Source organism: Rhinoderma darwinii, chromosome 1 (genome assembly GCF_050947455.1).
Source record: "Rhinoderma darwinii isolate aRhiDar2 chromosome 1, aRhiDar2.hap1, whole genome shotgun sequence".
Lineage (NCBI taxonomy): Eukaryota > Metazoa > Chordata > Amphibia > Anura > Rhinodermatidae > Rhinoderma > Rhinoderma darwinii.
In genome coordinates this window covers 235458523-235476281 of record NC_134687.1, presented here as the reverse complement: position 1 = coordinate 235476281, position 17759 = coordinate 235458523, and the positions used below count along the sequence as shown (strand labels likewise).

Below are 17759 nucleotides of genomic sequence, written 5' to 3'. Positions count from 1 at the left end.
AGCATAGTATGTTCCTATATACAGTATAAATACCTGGCCCGTTTTCTGTCAGTTTGTATGTTGAGGTCATAGCGGATCTGTCATATCCATCATGGCTCTTGTAAAAATGGAAGCCATAATGTCAGTGTGAACAGCGCCTCACACCAGCATCATATGTATGGAAATTCTAGGTCCTCTGATGGGTCTGTGTGGTTCTCTGCTTCCGATGCCAACATCAAGTATAAGGGCTTGTCCACACACAACGGAATTGCTGCAACCAAAACGCACCATTTCCTGCGTTTTTTACGGCAGAAAATGTTGCGTATTTTGCTGCGTTTTTTACAATGTTAGATGGAGACATCTCCTGAAAAACGCAGCAATTCTGGCCCAGCAAGGAATTGATTTGCAGCAGGCCGAAATACACGCACCGCAGGTCAATTTCTGCTTGGAAATTTGACGCAGCGTGTGGATGAGATTTCTCTCATCCACTATGCTGCTACTGTATTCTGCCGCTTTGTTTCCGGGAAAAACGCAGCAATTCTGCAGCGTGTGGACGAGCCCTAAGAGTAGATTCACCTGCTGCAGATTTTGTTGCAGAAATTGACTGAAAATCCGTTCCGTTCTTTGTATGGTGGTGTCCTGGCGACGTGCACATGGATTTCTGCAAGTTTTATTCAGTCACAGAAATTTCTGCTGCAAAATCTGCCACATGTGAATGCACCCAATATGGATTCTTGGTGTTTTGCTTTATTTATTTTCTTATCGGTGAAGCGACGAGCGCTTAAAAATCAAAATCAGAATGCACAGCTAAAATGCCTGGGAAATTTTTCGTATTTGTTTACAATTGTAATCTGTCAGTACAGTATTAGGAGCAGTTCACACTGAGTCTTTTTACGCTGATTTTGATGCGGAAACTGCTTCAGAGTCCGCTGTGAAAAACATCCGAATCTGCCACTTATTGATTTCAATAGGAGGCAGAGGCGTTCTCTTCTGCGGCGGTTTTTAGTGAAAAAGTGTCGGTTTTGTTGTTTTTTTTGCTGTGGTTCCTCCTTTGAACTCAATGGGAGGCAGAGAAAGCGGTTTTCGCTGCGTTTTTTTTCCCCCGCAGGCAAGTCAAAATCTGCCTTCAAAAAACTGTGTGAACAGGGCCTTACAGGGCTCCCTGCACTGCGTTCGGTCCGGGACTAGCGGCCGAAATACGTCCGTCAGTTACGGACGTAATGACCTCGTGTGAACATACCCTAACAGTCAAGTGGATGAGATTTTATCAAATCTTATCCACATTCCGTGGAAATGTTCTGTGCAGCAATTGACCAGCGGAATGAGCCCAGATCTGTGGCAGATCTTCCCAACGGAGTTCAATGGAGAAGTTAAAATCCACAGCAAAATCTTCAGGTGTGGATAATCATTTAAAGTAAAATTAAAAAGCAGCATACTGACCCCACTAATCCTCTGGAGCGCCCGTGGTGCCTTTTCCCTAGTCCCCGCTGTTCACCCAGCTCCAGCGTGTTACCGCTACAGAGATCGGCAGGGAACCAGGGGGCAGCGACGCCATGGGAGCAGCTGGGGCTTGGTATGGTTAGTATACTGCTTTTATTTATTTTTTTTATTTTAAACCTTCATGACCAAGCAATTTTTTAAGTTTTTCCATTGTCTTATTCAAAGAGCTAGCGGTTTTGCCAAAAACGTGTTAAAAACCGCGTCAGAAATTGTGTAAAAAAAAAAAGCGTTTATTTCCATCACCCGTTGATTTTAATGGGGTTTTTGAGGCGGAAAACGCCTTTAGGTAGGGCATGTTGCTTCTTTACGCTCGCGGGGAAAAAAAACTCCTCCACCTCCCCATTGGAATTAATGGGAGTCAATTTCGGCAGTTTTTGCCACGGCAATAACCGTGGCAAAAAAACTCTGTGTGAACAGGGCCTTAAATTTACACCATTTACCGTGTGGTATAAATAAAATAACTTTATTCAGCGAGTGGTTATGATTGCGGCGATACCAAATTTATATAGGTTTTTTTTATGTTTTACTACTTTTACACAGTAAACACTTTTTTTTCCAAATTATTTGTTTTTGTTAGCCATTACTTTTTTTAATTTTTCTGCTGACATAGCTGTATGAGGCCCCATGCACATGACCGTAAAAATCGTCCGTAATTGCGGACTGTAATTACGGTCCGCAATTACGGACCCATTCACTTCTATTGTCCACGGACACCTTCCAATTTATTTACTCGAACATTTCTAGAGCCCGGACGTGTACCGCAAAAGACATGTCCTATCTTCTGCGTTTTACTTTGTATGGGAGCACGGGCCGAGAATGCGGGCGGCTGTCGGAGGTCGTCCGTGCCTGCAATCGCGGCCCGTGATTATGGGCACGGCACTGTACATGGGGCCTGAGGGCTTTTTTTTTTGTGTGACGACTTGTAGTTTTTATTGGTACCGTTTTGAAGGACATGCAACTTTTTATCAAATTTTTTTAAAGGCAGGATGAAAAAAACCCAGCAATTCTGCCATTTGTTTTGCATTTTATTTTTTACGGCGTTCACCATGCGGGTTAAATAATGCAATCGTTTTATAGTTTGGGTCATTACAGATGCGGCGATACCAAATATGTGTAACTTTATCCTTTTTTTCCCATAAAGTATTTTGTGAGGGGTAAAAGTGGCTTTTTAATTTTTTTTTTTTTTACTTGGGGAACTTCACGTATGTATTACAAACGTTATTAGACTTTTTTTAGTCCCACTATCGGACTTCAATATGCGATCTTTTATAATACACTGCAATACGGGCTTATTCACACGAACCTTGTATATGTCCCCGTTAAAACATGTATTTCAATGGGGCCCTTCACACGGCCGTTGTTTTAACGGTCCATTGAAGAATAGAACATGTCCTATTTTCTTCCTTTTTCATGGATCCCTCGATAGACTCAAGTCTGAGGGATCCGTGAAAACGGGTCCTGTGCGAGTGCAACTCGGACGCGAAAAACGTCTGTTTTTATCATCCGAGTTTGTGTAAATAAGCCCCACTTCTGTATTCGTGTATTGTGCCTGTCAGTGTAAAACTGAAAGCCATCTGAACAGGCATTCACTAGAGGCAGACCTGGGGGTCTTTGTTGGGCCTCTGGCTGCTATAGAAACCGTCGGCACCATGCAGTTGCGTCACGGGGTGCCAATGGGGTGTAAGGGAGCGCTCTCCCTCTAAAACCATTCAGATGTGGCGGTAGCTATTGACCGCCGCATCTCAGGGGTTAGATGTGATCGGAGACCACTGCTAGTGGTCTCCGATCGATGCCCTGAAGCCCAAGGCGGTTAGCAACAGCCTGGGCTTCAGGACCACCCTGCCCGATATGGAAAAACTTCTTCTGAAGTGCCGACGTAAAAAAAAACGCCCCGTAAAATGAAGTGCATGTCAATTCTTGAGCCATTTTTCATTGTGTCGATAGAAAAACAGCTCCAAAAACGGCCGCAAAAAAATGCCTCAAATGTTTGCGGTTTTAAAAACGGCTGAAAGTCAGAGGCTGTTTTCCCTTGGAAACAGCTCTGTATTTTAAAGCCGTTTTACATGTGAATATACCCTAAGAGGCATCGCATATATATAGAGCGAGATCGTCTTTTATGTTTCTTCATCCGTCCGTCCCGTCCCGTCCCCGTTAGGAAAAGTGGCATAATTACAATGGTGTTAAATAGCATTTTCTTGTTAGGCCTCATGGACACTTCTATCACTGTTTTCACTGCCGTTTTTCAAGGATCCGTGTGTCTGTGATTGGATCAGTGTGGTTCCTGTGTGTACTGTTTCTGAGCGCCGCACATGGTACTCGCTGTCCAGCGGTAGTCACTGTCCAGGGTGCTGAAAGAGTTAGAGGCTCTGTCACCACATTATGAAAGTTACTGCCGATCAGTGCAGCCCCTTCTCTCTGTCCAGCACTTAAAGAGGCTCTGTCACCACATCTACCTCCTATATATGGAGATCGGCGCTATAATGTAGGTGACAGTAATGCTTTTTATTTAGAAAAACGATCTATTTTAAACCACTTTGAGCGATTTTTAGCTTTATGCTAATGAGTTTCTTAATGCCCAAGTGGGCGTGTTTTTACGTTAGACCAAGTTGGTGTTGTACAGAGGAGTGTATGACGCTGACTAATCAGCGTCATGCACTTCTCTCCATTCATTTACACTGCACTAGCGATATAGTTATATCGCTATGTGTAGCCACATACACAAACACTAACATTACTACAGTGTCCTGATAATGAATACACATGACCATCCAGCCTGGATGTGATGTTTATTCAGAATCCTGACAGTTCTGAATCTTTTCTTTGAGACTCCAGCAAGGCAATCGCTTGATTACGTTTGCCTTGCTGTAAATCTCATAGAGACGCTACAGACGTGTCACGATTCTGAATAAACATGTCCAGGCTGGTAGTGATGTATATTCATTATCAGGACACTGCAGTAACGTTATAGTGTGTTTACGTGGCTGCACATAACGATATAACTATATCGCTAGTGCAGTGTAAATGAATGTAGAAAAGGGCATGACGCTGATTGGTCAACGTCATACACTCCTCTGTACAACACCAACTTGGTCTAACGTAAAAATACGCCCACTTGGGCATTAAGAAACTCATTAGCATAAAGCTAAAAATCGCTCAAAGTGGTTTAAAATAGATCGTTTTTCTAAATAAAAAGCATTACTGTCACCTACATTATAGCGCCGATCTCCATATATAGGAGGTAGATGTGGTGACAGAGCCTCTTTAAGTGCTGGACAGAGAGAAGGGGCTGCACTGATCGGCAGTAACTCTTTCAGCACCCTGGACAGTGACTACCGCTGAACAGTGAGTATCATGCGCGGCGCTCCCAATATAGATTTCTAATGTTTCCTACAAAAACCCCAACTCAGAAAAAAAATAAGTTCATACTTACCCAGAACTCCCTGCTTCTTCCTCCAGTCCGGCCTCCTGGGACGACGTTTCTTCCCATGTGACCGTAGCAGCCAACCACAGGCTGCAGCGGTCACATGTACTGCCGCGTTATCCAGGGAGGTCGGACTGGATGTCAAAAGGGGGACGCGTCACCAAGACAATGGCCGGGCTACGTATGAACTGCTTTTTCTTTCTATTGATGCAGATGCTCTGCCCGAAAGGGCTGCCCCTTCCCTTTATCCAGCACTGATGGAGAGAAGAGGCTGCCGATCAGACCTGGATAGAGAGAAGAGGCTGCTTTCTTCTTTACTTCTGCCTGCCCTAGGCAACGGCTCCATCACACACGGACGGCACACGGATGCGTTCCGTGTGCCTTCAGTTTTTTTGACGGCCACATTGACTTGTATGGGCCACACGGTCACGGAATCTCGGACCAAAGTAGGACATGCTCTACTTTTGTCGGAACGGAACAACGGTACCGTCCAAAAAACTGTAGTGTGCATGGCCCCATTGAAATGAATGGGTCTGGGTGCTAGCCGTCAAAAAAACGGCTGGCACCCTGAAGGAAAAAAACAGAAGTGGGCATGGGGCCTTAGGCTGGGTTCACACGTTATGGTCAAAATGTGTTTTTGGCAGCGAATCCCTGAAATCAAGCCGTTTTGCAGCATGTGATCCTTTTTGCCTTATCTATTCTATAATAGGAAGATGGCTGTTCAGTTAGAGAGTGAAGTACAAATGAAAATAATTTCTATGGCTTTTTTATTAATATTTGTTTTTATGCAGCTCTCTGCCATAGGCATTAGGTGGACGCTACCCACCAGAGCTGAACCTCGTGGTCAACTCTGTCCCCATTTCCGATTCTACACTTTGCTGTCATTATGGACCAAGATTATGAAAGGCGACTTCTGCGGCAAATCAACCTCCAGAATGAGAACACTATGCCGTGTGTAAGTTGCATGATTCTTGTCCGCTTTCCACTGTGACAATGGCTCTTCCAGTATAACTTATTTAATCTCACATGAATATTCCTGACCTTTGAAAACATATATTTAGTAATGGCATTGAAGGGAATGTCTCACGTATTTAATTTTATCTTATAATTTTTTATTTTTTTTTAATACAGCCTTTTATTTTAAATTCTTGAAAACTTGAAGGGGGCTGCCATATTGGAGTCACACACTTCCTTCATGCATTGATTGTGTAGACAGAGCAGCGTGTGAGACAGGGGAGATGTGATGTATTCAGAACTTCAGATGTGACGGATTTGCAAAAAAAAAAAATGTTTTGCCAAATCTTAACTCGCCCTTATTTGTTTGCATTATTTACTCTTTTCTGTGTGCGGTGTATGGCGACACGTCATAGCAGCTAGACTGTGCCCATTGTGGTGCTGAGAGAATTAGAGAGGGGGCTTACAGAGGGGAAAACTGCTGAAAAATGCCATATAATGGTCAAATAGTGTGATTCCTCATGTACACCCCTGACAGGTCATTCTAGAACAATAGGTACGCTTTAACCCCTTTCCGACATTTGTCGTATGGACACGTCACGGAAAGCCAGTGCTTCCCGCGTTTTGCCGTATCCATATGACAAATGGTGGATACCGGCTCAAAAGTGGAGTCGCTGCCACCATCCCTAGGTGTCGGCCGCATGTTACAGCGAACACCCTGGGGTAATGGCGGAGACCGAAGTTCGCTCCGATCTCCGCCATTAACCCCTTAAATGCAGCGGTCAAAAGCAATCGCTGCATTTAAGGGGTTTTCAGCTCATCGGCATCCCGGCAGTTAAATTGCCGGGGTGCCGGTGGCTGCAAAGGCAACCGGAGGCCTAACACTAGCCTCCCGGTATGCCTAGTACGAAAACCTTCCAGGCCTTGTCCGGAGGCATGGCATAAAAGGCTTCCGTAGCAGTCAGCACGATGGCACCGGCTCAGGAGCTGAGCCGGCGTCACCCGCGGTGGATGTCAGCTGTATGTTAGGCCTCATGCACACGACCGTGGTGTTTTTCTGGTCCGCAAATTCCAGGACCGTGTTCCGTGGAATGTCATCCGCAGTTCATCCGTATGTAATCCGCAGTTCATCCGTATGTAATCCGCAAAATGCGGATGAAAAAAAAAAAGCCTAGGTAAAACAGGATGACGACAGAACTCATTCCCGGTCGTCGCCTAGCAACATTTCCGCAAATCCGCAAACTGCGGATGACACACGGAGGTGCATCCGCAATTTCCACGGGCCCATTGACTTCTATTGGCATGTCCGCAGCGCATTTGCGGCCCGTAATAAGACATGTCCGGAGTTTCTGCGGCACGGATGTGCGGACATGCGGAGAGCCGTGAAAACACGGATAGTGGGTATGGCCACATAGAAATGAATGGGTCCACAATTAACCCGTGGATTTGCGGTGGAATTGCGGACGCAAAAACACGGTCGTGTGCATGAGGCCTTACAGCTGACGTCCACCTGTAATGGCAGGAACCGGAGCTAGCTTCCATTCCTGCCATTAACCCCTTAGATGCAGCGATCGCTGCATCTTGTTGGTTGGCAGCAGATGGGCAGCCCTGTGCTTCCTAACAATGGCCTCCGCTCTGCTTTTACGGAAGCCGATTAGGCCCCTCCTGGAGGCAAAGCCTAATCGGCTATCTGTCAGTGAATGACTGACAGGTCTAATACATTGCACAACATAGGTAGTGTAATGTATTAGAAAAAAAAAATACTGACAGTTGGACCTTCAAGTCCCCTAGGACTAAAGTGGTAAAAAATATAATAAACTTTTCAAGTAATAAAATAATACTCAATCGCCCCTTTTCCCTTATCAAGTTTTTTTTATTGAAAATAAATAAATAAACCATATATATTTGGTATCGCTGCATATGTAACGGCCTGAACTATAAAAATATTATGTTATTTGTCCCGCACAGGGAACATGGTCACTTTGCCCTACAAAAATTGGAATAAAAAAATGATGAAAAAGTCGCACGTATCCAAAAATGGTACCTGTAAAAACTATAGCTAGTCTCGCAAAAAACAAGCCCTCATACAGCTCCGTCGACGAAAAAATTAAGTTATGGTTCTCACAACTTGGCGACAGAAAAAATCCATTCTCTTTACAAAAGTAATTTTATTGTGCAAAACGTTGTAAAACATAAAAAAGTGCTATAAATTAGGTATCGCCGGAATCGTACTGACCCGCAGAATAAAGTTTACATAATTTATAACGCATGGTGAACGCTGTATAAAAATAACACTGTCAGAATTGCTGTTTTTTGGGTCACCTTGCCTCCCAAAAAATAGGATAAAAAATGATCAAAAAGTTGCATGTACCCCAAAATGGTACCAATAATAACTACAGCTCGTCCCGCAACAAACCAGCCCTCATACCGCTACGTCTATGAAAAAAGAAAATTAGTTATGGCTCCAATAAGTCAGAAAATAAAAAATATGCAGTTGTGCAGGCCCGAGGGGAACATTTCTTCTGTTTCAAGATGCGAATTATCAAGGCCCTAAAATTAGGAAGTGTGGGGCCCAAACATATCCGCTGGAAGCGACGGTGCCTGTATTATACCAGGACAACACTTCCCAGCAAAATTCCCCAAACTGCAAAGGAGCGAAGTGTGGACCAAAAGGGGATAAGAAAGGACATTTGAGTGCGACACCGGCCTGTGCAGAAAGGATTGCTTCACAGCGTAACACATCTATGGATCATTTTACCCCATTATTATACCACCTGACTATGCCCCTGATGTACTCTGCCCAGCTTATGTTTGCCCCCCACGTTATAAACTGCAATACCAGTAACACTCTAAATAAAACTACTAGCAAGCAAAATCCATCGCCATGCCCAGGAGAACCCTTTTAACAATTTTTGGGGTGTCTCCAGTGGCACAAGCTGGGCACGACATATTTCCCACTGAATGGCATATCTAGGGAAAAATGTAAATTTTTACTTTGCACCATCCGCAGCGCAATCATTTATGGAAAAGACCTTTGGGGTGAAAATGCTCACTACACCCCTTAATAAATGCCTTGAGGGGTGCAGTTTCCAAAATGGGGTCACTTCTCGTATTTCCTAAAACTGCAGAACCTGGGCAATAAATATTGAGTTGCGTTTCTCTGGTAAAACTTTCTGTTACAAAAATTTTTTAATAAAAATTCATTTCTAAAAAAAATGGTATTTGTAAATTTCACCTCTAGATTGCTTTAATTACTGTGAAACGTCTAAAGGGTTAAAGAGGCTCTGTCACCACATTAGAAGTGCCCTATCTCCTACATAAAATAAGCAATTTTAGATTTATGGTAATTAGTTTCTTAATAGACAAGTGGGTGTTGTAAAGGGAAGTATATGATGGTGACTAATCAGCGTCATACACTTTTCTCCATTCATGTCCATTTGTACTCAGCACAGCGTGATCTCTTTGATCATAAATACAATTGGAAAAATGTCTATCTAATTAGAACTTCTGTGTTCCCGGCAGGGAGCAGGTTAACAGAATCTATAATCCATTATATACTGCATGCACTAACATCCAACCTCTGCCCGTCACCACCTCAGCCAGTCTCAGACATTGCAGGTAAGGGCAGTCTAAATTGCAGCAGGGCCGGGCAGATAGCGCCGAGCGGGCACTCTGGGGAGAGATTACATTATAGTGTCTGAAGTCTGAGCAGGACCCTGTCAGTACTGACCCCACGTTGGGTGTTAAATAAATGACTTTAAAGAGGCTCTGTCACCAGATTTTCAAACCCCTATCTCGTATTGCAGCAGATCGGCGCTGCAATGTAGATAACAGCAACGTTGTTTTTTTTTTCAAAAACGAGAATTTTTGGCCAAGTTATGACCATTTTTATATTTATGCAAATGAGCCTTTCTTAAGTACAACTTTAAACATGCCCAGTTATGTCCAACTGGGCGTGTCTTGTGTTCGTTACATCGGGGCGTTTTTACTTGTTTTACTAGCTGGGCGTTGTGAATAGAAGTGTATGATGCTGACGAATCAGCATCATCGTGTGTGTGTGTGTGTGTGTGTGTGTGTGTGTGTGTGTGTGTGTGTCACACAATTAGTTTCTAGTAACAATTATTTGTACTTTTCTTTTTGAGGTGAAGCTGCTTTGTATCCTGTATGCAGACCAGCGTGAATGCGGGTTACACGCAGGATCCACTAGTTATCCATCACATCTAAGTTGATAACTTGGATGTTATAGATTACAGAGAGATCCTGTGTGTCAGAGACAAGTAGGACCTGCTGACACTGAACCAGTCAGGCCCATGGGACTGACAAATTCAGGTCTTTGCGAAAGATACAGCTGCTCTGTATACAGGATACAGAGCAGCTGTAGCTCAAGAAGTAAAAATAATTTTTAATAAAGACTAATTGTGAAGTTGCACCAAACACACTGACCTATTCATTAAAAAAAAAAAAAAACTATCAGAAATGCAAAGCTATAACAATTCTCAAGATACATAAACAAACGTGGTATTCAATAGAGGATATACATGTAAGGTTAATAATGATCTGACTGGAAAACACAATCAGAAGTATGTAACATGTATATCGTGTATGGTCTCCCTGGGTCATTCAGAGCTTGTACACGCGTAATGGATTTGCTGTGGAAAATTTTAACTAGCAGACAGTCTGCTGTGGTAAATAGTCACCGTTTTAATGTTTTGTTTTTTTTTGCTGGGGATAATAGTGCAGAATTTTTGCTGAGGTCTTTTGGTGCATTTTTTCAAGGGCTGTGTGATGGTGATATTTCTTCTTCCTGTGATGTCATTTCCACCTCCTGCAAGAAATTCTGGAGCTTTTCCGCGGCACGTTGTAGTTTGCTTCGGAATTTTTGTTCCATATTGATTTCTATGGGGGAAAAAAACGCAGGAAATCGGTCATCTTTTCGCAACGTGTGGATGCTATTTGTTAGATCACTCCCACTTTGCTGCTACCGTATTACTCTGCGTATATTCCGTCTGCAATTCCGCACGGAAAGTACGCAGCAATTCCGTTACATGTAGACCAGCTCTTACACATGCTTTTTAAAATTTCTCTCCATACACGAAACCGTATGATTGCGTACTTTTCTGTTAACGACAAGCATCCAAGAAAAACATATATACGAGATCTTCAAATTATTTTTTCCCGCTGAGCATCTTCGGGTATGATAACGACCATTACGTCTGAAATTACTGAGCTGTTTTCAGGAGAAAACAGCTCCTGCATTTCAGACGTGATTGCTCGTACTCTCGTTTTGCGAGGCGTCAATTACGGGCGTAATTTGGAGCTGTTCTTCATTGTCCTGCACTTCTTTGACGAAGCTGTTATTTTCCGCGTCGTCTTTTGACAGCGCCGCGTAAAATTAAAGGTCGTCGGCACAGTACGTCGGCAAACCCATTGAAAGCAATGGGCAGATGTTTGCCGACGTATTGGAGCCGTCTTTTCAGGCGTAATTAGAGGCGTAAAGCGCCTCGTTTACGCCTGAAAATAGGTCGTGTGAACCCAGCCTTAATTGCAAAAGTTATCTGAACATTTTTTGGGGGATCTTGGCTAAATAGTCCCATGTGTGGCCATTTATAGATTTCTATAAATTTTTATTTGGGCGAAATTGCAGAAAAAAAGCAGTTCCGCTGCAGTTTTAATATTTTTTTAATATATTTTCTTCACTGGACCCTGGGCTGTCTGGCCATATGAGTTATGGGCTTTGATCGCATCACAGTTATATTCTGTGACGCGATCAAAGTGCAGTCCCTCCTCCTTGAACGCCGCGATCAGCTTTCATCGCGGCGTTCAAAGGGTTAACGGCGGAGAGATGATGTTGCTCTCCTCTCCGCTGTCAGAGCGGGGCCGTGGCTGTGTATTACAGTCGTTGCCCCGCTCTCGATCACGCGCAGAGACGGCTGTCACACAGGACGAGAATGCTCGTCCTAATGCGCAAAGTACTTGCCGCTCATGACGAGCATTCTCGTCCTGTGTCGGCAACCAGTTAAAGGGGTATTTCCATTCATTTTTTTTTATTTTTTTTTTTTACTTTGCTTTGTGTTTTAAAAACTGAACTAAATGTGGGAAATACACACACCGCACACAACACTCTCCCATAATATCCTCTTCTCCTTGGGGCTAGATGCACACAACATTTTTTTTTTTTGTTGGCATTTCTCATTTTAGGTTCAAAATCTGCAGCCAAATGTTACTGAAAGGTTATAGTGAAATATAAAATAAAAAAAAATACAAAGTTTTGTTTTTTTGGGTCCGGCAGTTTTTATGCTGTGGTATGGCTATTTTCTATAGTTATTTTTTCCCAAAAGGACTTATTAAAAAATAAATTAAAAAAAAGCCAGAAAAAAATGCACATAAGCGTGTCCATTTTGCGTGCGCAAAAAACGCTGCGTTTTGCATGCGCGAAAGCTCAGTGTGGCATCTGTATATGGTGCGTGGCTGCGTGATTTTCGCGCAGCCGGCATCATTATGATACTCTCTGTTTTTATATTTTCAAACCTAAAAGCAGAAGGTGCTTTTCTGGTTTTATTCATTCTTTTTACTACTGTTGCGCGAATCACGCGTGGCACCCGGAAGTGCTTCTGTGTGCCGTGCTTGATTTGCACACACCCATTGACTTCAATGGGTGCATGCTGCACGGTACACGGGCAAGTATAGGACATGTCGTGAGTTTTTTACGCAGCGCACATATGCTGCGTGAAAATCACTGACAGTCTGAACGGCCCCATTCACTTACATAGGTCCGTGAAAATCACGCGCGTATCACGGACATATAACACGTTCGTGTGTATAAGGCCTTTGTCTATATTCTGGTAATTTTTTTTTTTTTGTATCTGTATTTGAAAGTCAAAGCCAGCAGTGGTTCCAACATGCATAAAGTGATACAATTATTTCCATTATACTTTTTGCTTTACTCCTGGTTTTCGCCTCCACATACTGATGTTAAATACTGCTGTGTGAAAGTGGCCTAAGACCCCATGCACACGAACGTGCTTTTGCGGCCGCAATTCCCCCGAAAATCCACGGGAGAATTGCGGCCCCATTCATTCCTATGGGGCCATGCACACGACCGTAGTTTTTACGGTCCGTGCATGGCCCGGGAGCCCGCACCGCAGAAAGAACGGACATGTCTTATTACGGCCGTCTTCTGCGGTCCGGGGTCATTGAAAATAATGGCCGCGGCCATGTGCATTTCACGCAATTTTCGGCTGACAGTCCGCTGCCGGCCGACCCGAAAATCACGGCCGTGCACATGGCTACAGTCGTGTTCATGAGGCCTTAGCGATACGGAGGAGAAAACTGCTTAGAAATGCAGAATACAAGTTATATAATGATCAGAAATATTGTTGTTCCTCATGTACACACTTATGACCGCTTATCCTGAAAAGTTAGGTACACTTTTAATGTCTTTTACGTGTAGTTGTCAAAGCTAAAAAATACTAAACGTAGAAAATACACTACCGTTCAAAAGTTTGGGGTCACCCAGACAATTTTGTGTTTTCCATGAAAACTCACACTTATATTTATCAAATGAGTTGCAAAATGACTAGAAAATACAGTCAAGACATTGACAAGGTTAGAAATAATGATTTTTATTTGAAATAATAATTTTCTCCTTCAAACTTTGCTTTCGTCAAAGAATGCTCCATTTGCAGCAATTACAGCATTGCAGACCTTTGGCATTCTAGCTGTTAATTTGCTGAGGTAATCGGGAGAAATTTCACCCCATGCTTCCAGAAGCCCCTCCCACAAGTTGGATTGGCTTGATGGGCACTTCTTGCGGTCCATACGGTCAAGCTACTCCCACAACAACTCTATGGGGTTGAGATCTGGTGACTGCGCTGGCCACTCCATTACAGATACAATACCTGCTGCCTGCTTCTTCCCTAAATAGTTCTTGCATAATTTGGAGGTGTGCTTTGGGTCATTGTCCTGTTGTAGGATGAAATTGGCTCCAATCAAGCGCTGTCCACAGGGTATGGCATGGCGTTGCAAAATGGAGTGATAGCCTTCCTTATTCAAAATCCCTTTTACCTTGTACAAATCTCCCACTTTACCAGCACCAAAGCAACCCCAGACCATCACATTACCTCCACCATGCTTGACAGATGGCGTCAGGCACTCTTCCAGCATCTTTTCAGTTGTTCTGCGTCTCACAATTGTTCTTCTGTGTGATTCAAACACCTCAAACTTCGATTTGTCTGTCCATAACACTTTTTTCCAATCTTCCTCTGTCCAATGTCTGTGTGCTTTTGCCCATATTAATCTTTTCCTTTTATTAGCCAGTCTCAGATATTGCTTTTTCTTTGCCACTCTGCCCTGAAGGCCAGCATCCCGAAGTCGCCTCTTCACTGTAGACGTTGACACTGGCGTTTTGCGGGTACTATTTAATGAAGCTGCCAGTTGAGGACCTGTGAGGCGTCTATTTCTCAAACTAGAGACTCTAATGTACTTGTCTTGTTGCTCAGTTGTGCAGCGGGGCCTCCCACTTATCTTTCTACTCTGGTTAGAGCCTGTGTGTGCTGTCCTCTGAAGGGAGTAGTGCACACCGTTGTAGGAAATCTTCAGTTTCTTGGCAATTTCTCGCATGGAATAGCCTTCATGTCTAAGAACAAGAATAGACTGTCGAGTTTCACATGAAAGCTCTCTCTTTTTCTAGCCATTTTGAGAGTTTAACCAAACACACAAATGTAATGCTCCAGATTCTCAACTAGCTCTAAGGAAGGTCAGTTTTATAGCTCCTCTAAACAGCAAAACTGTTTACAGCGGTGCTAACATAATTGCACAAGGGTTTTCGAGTGTTTTCTAATCATCCATTAGCCTTCTAACACAGTTAGCAAACACAATGTACCATTAGAACACTGGAGTGATGGTTGCTGGAAATGGGCCTCTATACACCTATGTAGATATTGCATTAAAAACCAGACGTTTGCAGCTAGAATAGTCATTTAGCACATTATCAATGTATAGAGTGTATTTCTGATTTAATTTAATGTTATCTTCATTGAAAAAAACTGTGCTTTTCTTTCAAAAATAAGGACATTTCTAAGTGACCCTAAACTTTTGAACGGTAGTGTACATTAAAAAAAAAAATCTATATCCCAGCATTTCCCCCATTCATCTCCTTTCATTTGTTCCCATTTGTCTCCTATTACAATTTAAAACTGAGAAATTTATATAAAAATCTTCTTTGTGTCCCAGAAGCTAGGACTATGGAGTCGATAAGCCAAACTTTCCACGACTCTATTTTTCCACCGTCCGACTCCTATTCCTTTATCAGTGATTGTAGTAAAATTGGGCATCTCATAATCACCGTAAATAATCCGGCTACTTGGATAGAACATAAGTTCTGAGCTTTTTTTCCCCCTATATTCTGGTTAATAAATGTGCAACACACTATATTTAATACATCAATACAGTACTAATATTTAATTTTTATTGAAAAGTTGGAGTCGGTACATTTATCTGACTCCACAGCACTGCCAATAAATCAGTCATGTCCCCCTTCCTGACCTTTCTTCCCTGTCTGCAGTAGGGCAAAGAGAGAATGTTGGGGTTCGTTCACATGTTGCGATTAAGCTGCGGTTGGAACCAAAAGAACAAAATGCATCCGAAAACCGCATGCGTTATTAGGCCTCATGCACACATCCGTTGCCCGTCGTACGGCCGCTAATGTCGGATCCGTGAAACACGGACTTCACACGGATGGCTTCCATGTGCAGTCCGTTGTTTCAACGGACCAATTGAATGAAATGGCCGAGACTGTACCGTCAAAATCAGACCGGAGTAGCAACTGTCCTATTTTTGTCGGAACGGCCACACGGTTCAGTTAAAACAACGGAGGTGTGCATGGCCCCGTAAAAATTAATGTGTCAATGTGCTAGCCGTTAAAAAAAACTGAAGTGGGCATGAGGCATTTGGTGCATTTTCCTATGCGGTTGCGTTTTTACTGCAAATGCATCAAATCACGGTAAAAACGCATGCGCTTTTTCTATCCTTTTTTTTTTTTTTTTTTTTTCCAATGCGGTTCTAACTGCACCGCAACGTTTGGATGGGTCCTTAAGCTCCACTCCCTGAGCAGTTCACTAAATGGAACTGATGAGTAGAAAATAACCCGTGCTCTCTGAAGGATTTTCTAAAAGACTTAGTTTCAGGAACATGTAGAAAAGCTTTCTCCCCGAGTTTGGTCTAACTCCCATTTGAGATTTATAAAAAATATTGGGAAATTTTGTTGCCGGAACTATTGGTTTTATATGAGGAAGCATTTGAGGTTGGTCTTTTACCTGATTCTATGAGGGCACCAATGATAATACTTATTCCAAAAGAGCGAAAGGATCCTTTTATCTTTGGATGCGTATAGACCAATCTCATTAACCTCTTCACGCGCTGCTCCGCAATAGTACGTCCTGCACAGGGCTTGCTTCCCGCATCCCGACGTACTATTGCGGAGTAGTTCCCGGCGCACACTGTCCGAACGGACAGTGTCCGGGAACCGGGAGGTCAGCTGTCCCCGACAGCTGACACTCCAGCCTTGCCGGTCAGCCGACCATTGCCGCTGATTTCGGCAATTAACCCCATAAATGCGGCGACGGATTGCCGTCGCCGCATTTAAGTGGTTTGAAGCACATCGGCAGCCCCCACGAAGTGATCGTGGGGGGTTCCGATGCTTGTCGTGGCAATCGGAGGTCAGACAATGACCTCCGGGTTGCCATGTACGGAAGCCTCGGAGGAGCAGCCGCCTGCCGGTCCTCCGAGGCTTCCTGTCAGTGTGACTGTCACGTCACAATGACAGTAAGAGTACATTACACTACATGTGTAATGTACTCCAGCAGCGATCAAAGCTGCAAGTCTAAATGTCCCCTAGTGGGACAAGTAAAAAAAAGATAATAAAAATGTTTTCAAAAAAGTGTAAAAATAAAAGTTATAAGTGATATAAACAAACACTGCATTTTTTTCCCTATAATAAGTCTTTCATTATAGGAAAAAAATGAACACGTTAAAAAAAGTACACATATCTGGTATCACCGCGTTCGTAACGACCCCAACTATAAAACTGTTATTTTTCCCGCACGATGAACAGCCCAAAAAAAAATCAATAAAAAACGACAGCAGAATCGCTATTTTTTGGTCACCACCCCTCCAAAAATAGAGAATAAAAAGTCGCATGTACCCGAAAATAATATAAAAACTACAACCCGTCCCGCAAAAAACAAGCTCTTACACAGCTTTTTTGACTGAAAAACAAAAAAGTTACGGCTCTCAGAATATGGTGACAGAAAATAAATTATTTGATAAAGTGATTTTATTGCGCAAACGCTGCAAAACATAAAAAAAACTATATACATCTGGTATCGCCGTAATCGTACCGACCCGCAGAATAAAATATAATGGTCATTTATAGTGCACGGTGAACGCTGCAAAAAATAAACTAAAAAACATTGTCAGAATTGCTTGTTTTTGGTCACCCGGCTTGCAAAATTTTTTAATAAAAAGTGATAAAAAAATATTGCATGTATTCCAAAATGGTACCAATGAAAACTACAGATTGTCCTGCAACAAATAAGCCCTCACGCAGCTCCGAAGGTAAAAAAAATAAAGAAGTTCTGGCTCCCAGGAATATGGCGATGCAAAATGCAGTGTTTTCTAAAAGCGGGTAACATCCGACACCATTTATCAGTGCGACACCGGCCACACATCTATGAATTATTATTTATTTACCGCATTATTATACCCTCTTATTATGCCCTGATGTTCTCTGCACAGATTACATATGTCCCCACATTATAAACTGAAATACCAGCAAAACCCCAAACAGAAAAACTACCAAGCAAAATCTGCGCTCCAAAAGCAAAATGGCGTCCCTCCCTTATGAGCC

At 43.0% G+C, this 17759-nt stretch overlaps 1 protein-coding gene across 4 annotated transcripts in view; it reads left to right on the top strand.

Annotated features, from left to right (window-relative positions):
• The window catches only part of FZR1 (fizzy and cell division cycle 20 related 1), a 59549-nt gene that overhangs the window by 922 nt on the left and 40868 nt on the right, over nt 1-17759 (top strand). For 3 of the 4 annotated variants that reach the window (XM_075862775.1, XM_075862747.1, XM_075862757.1), the window contains exon 2: nt 5692-5855. The exons of the other annotated variant lie outside the window; for it this stretch is intronic. In XM_075862775.1, coding sequence (XP_075718890.1) covers nt 5787-5855 — 69 coding nt within the window. In that variant the 5' untranslated portion in view covers nt 5692-5786. The remainder of the gene's footprint in view (nt 1-5691; nt 5856-17759) is intronic. 4 annotated transcript variants of the gene reach the window in all.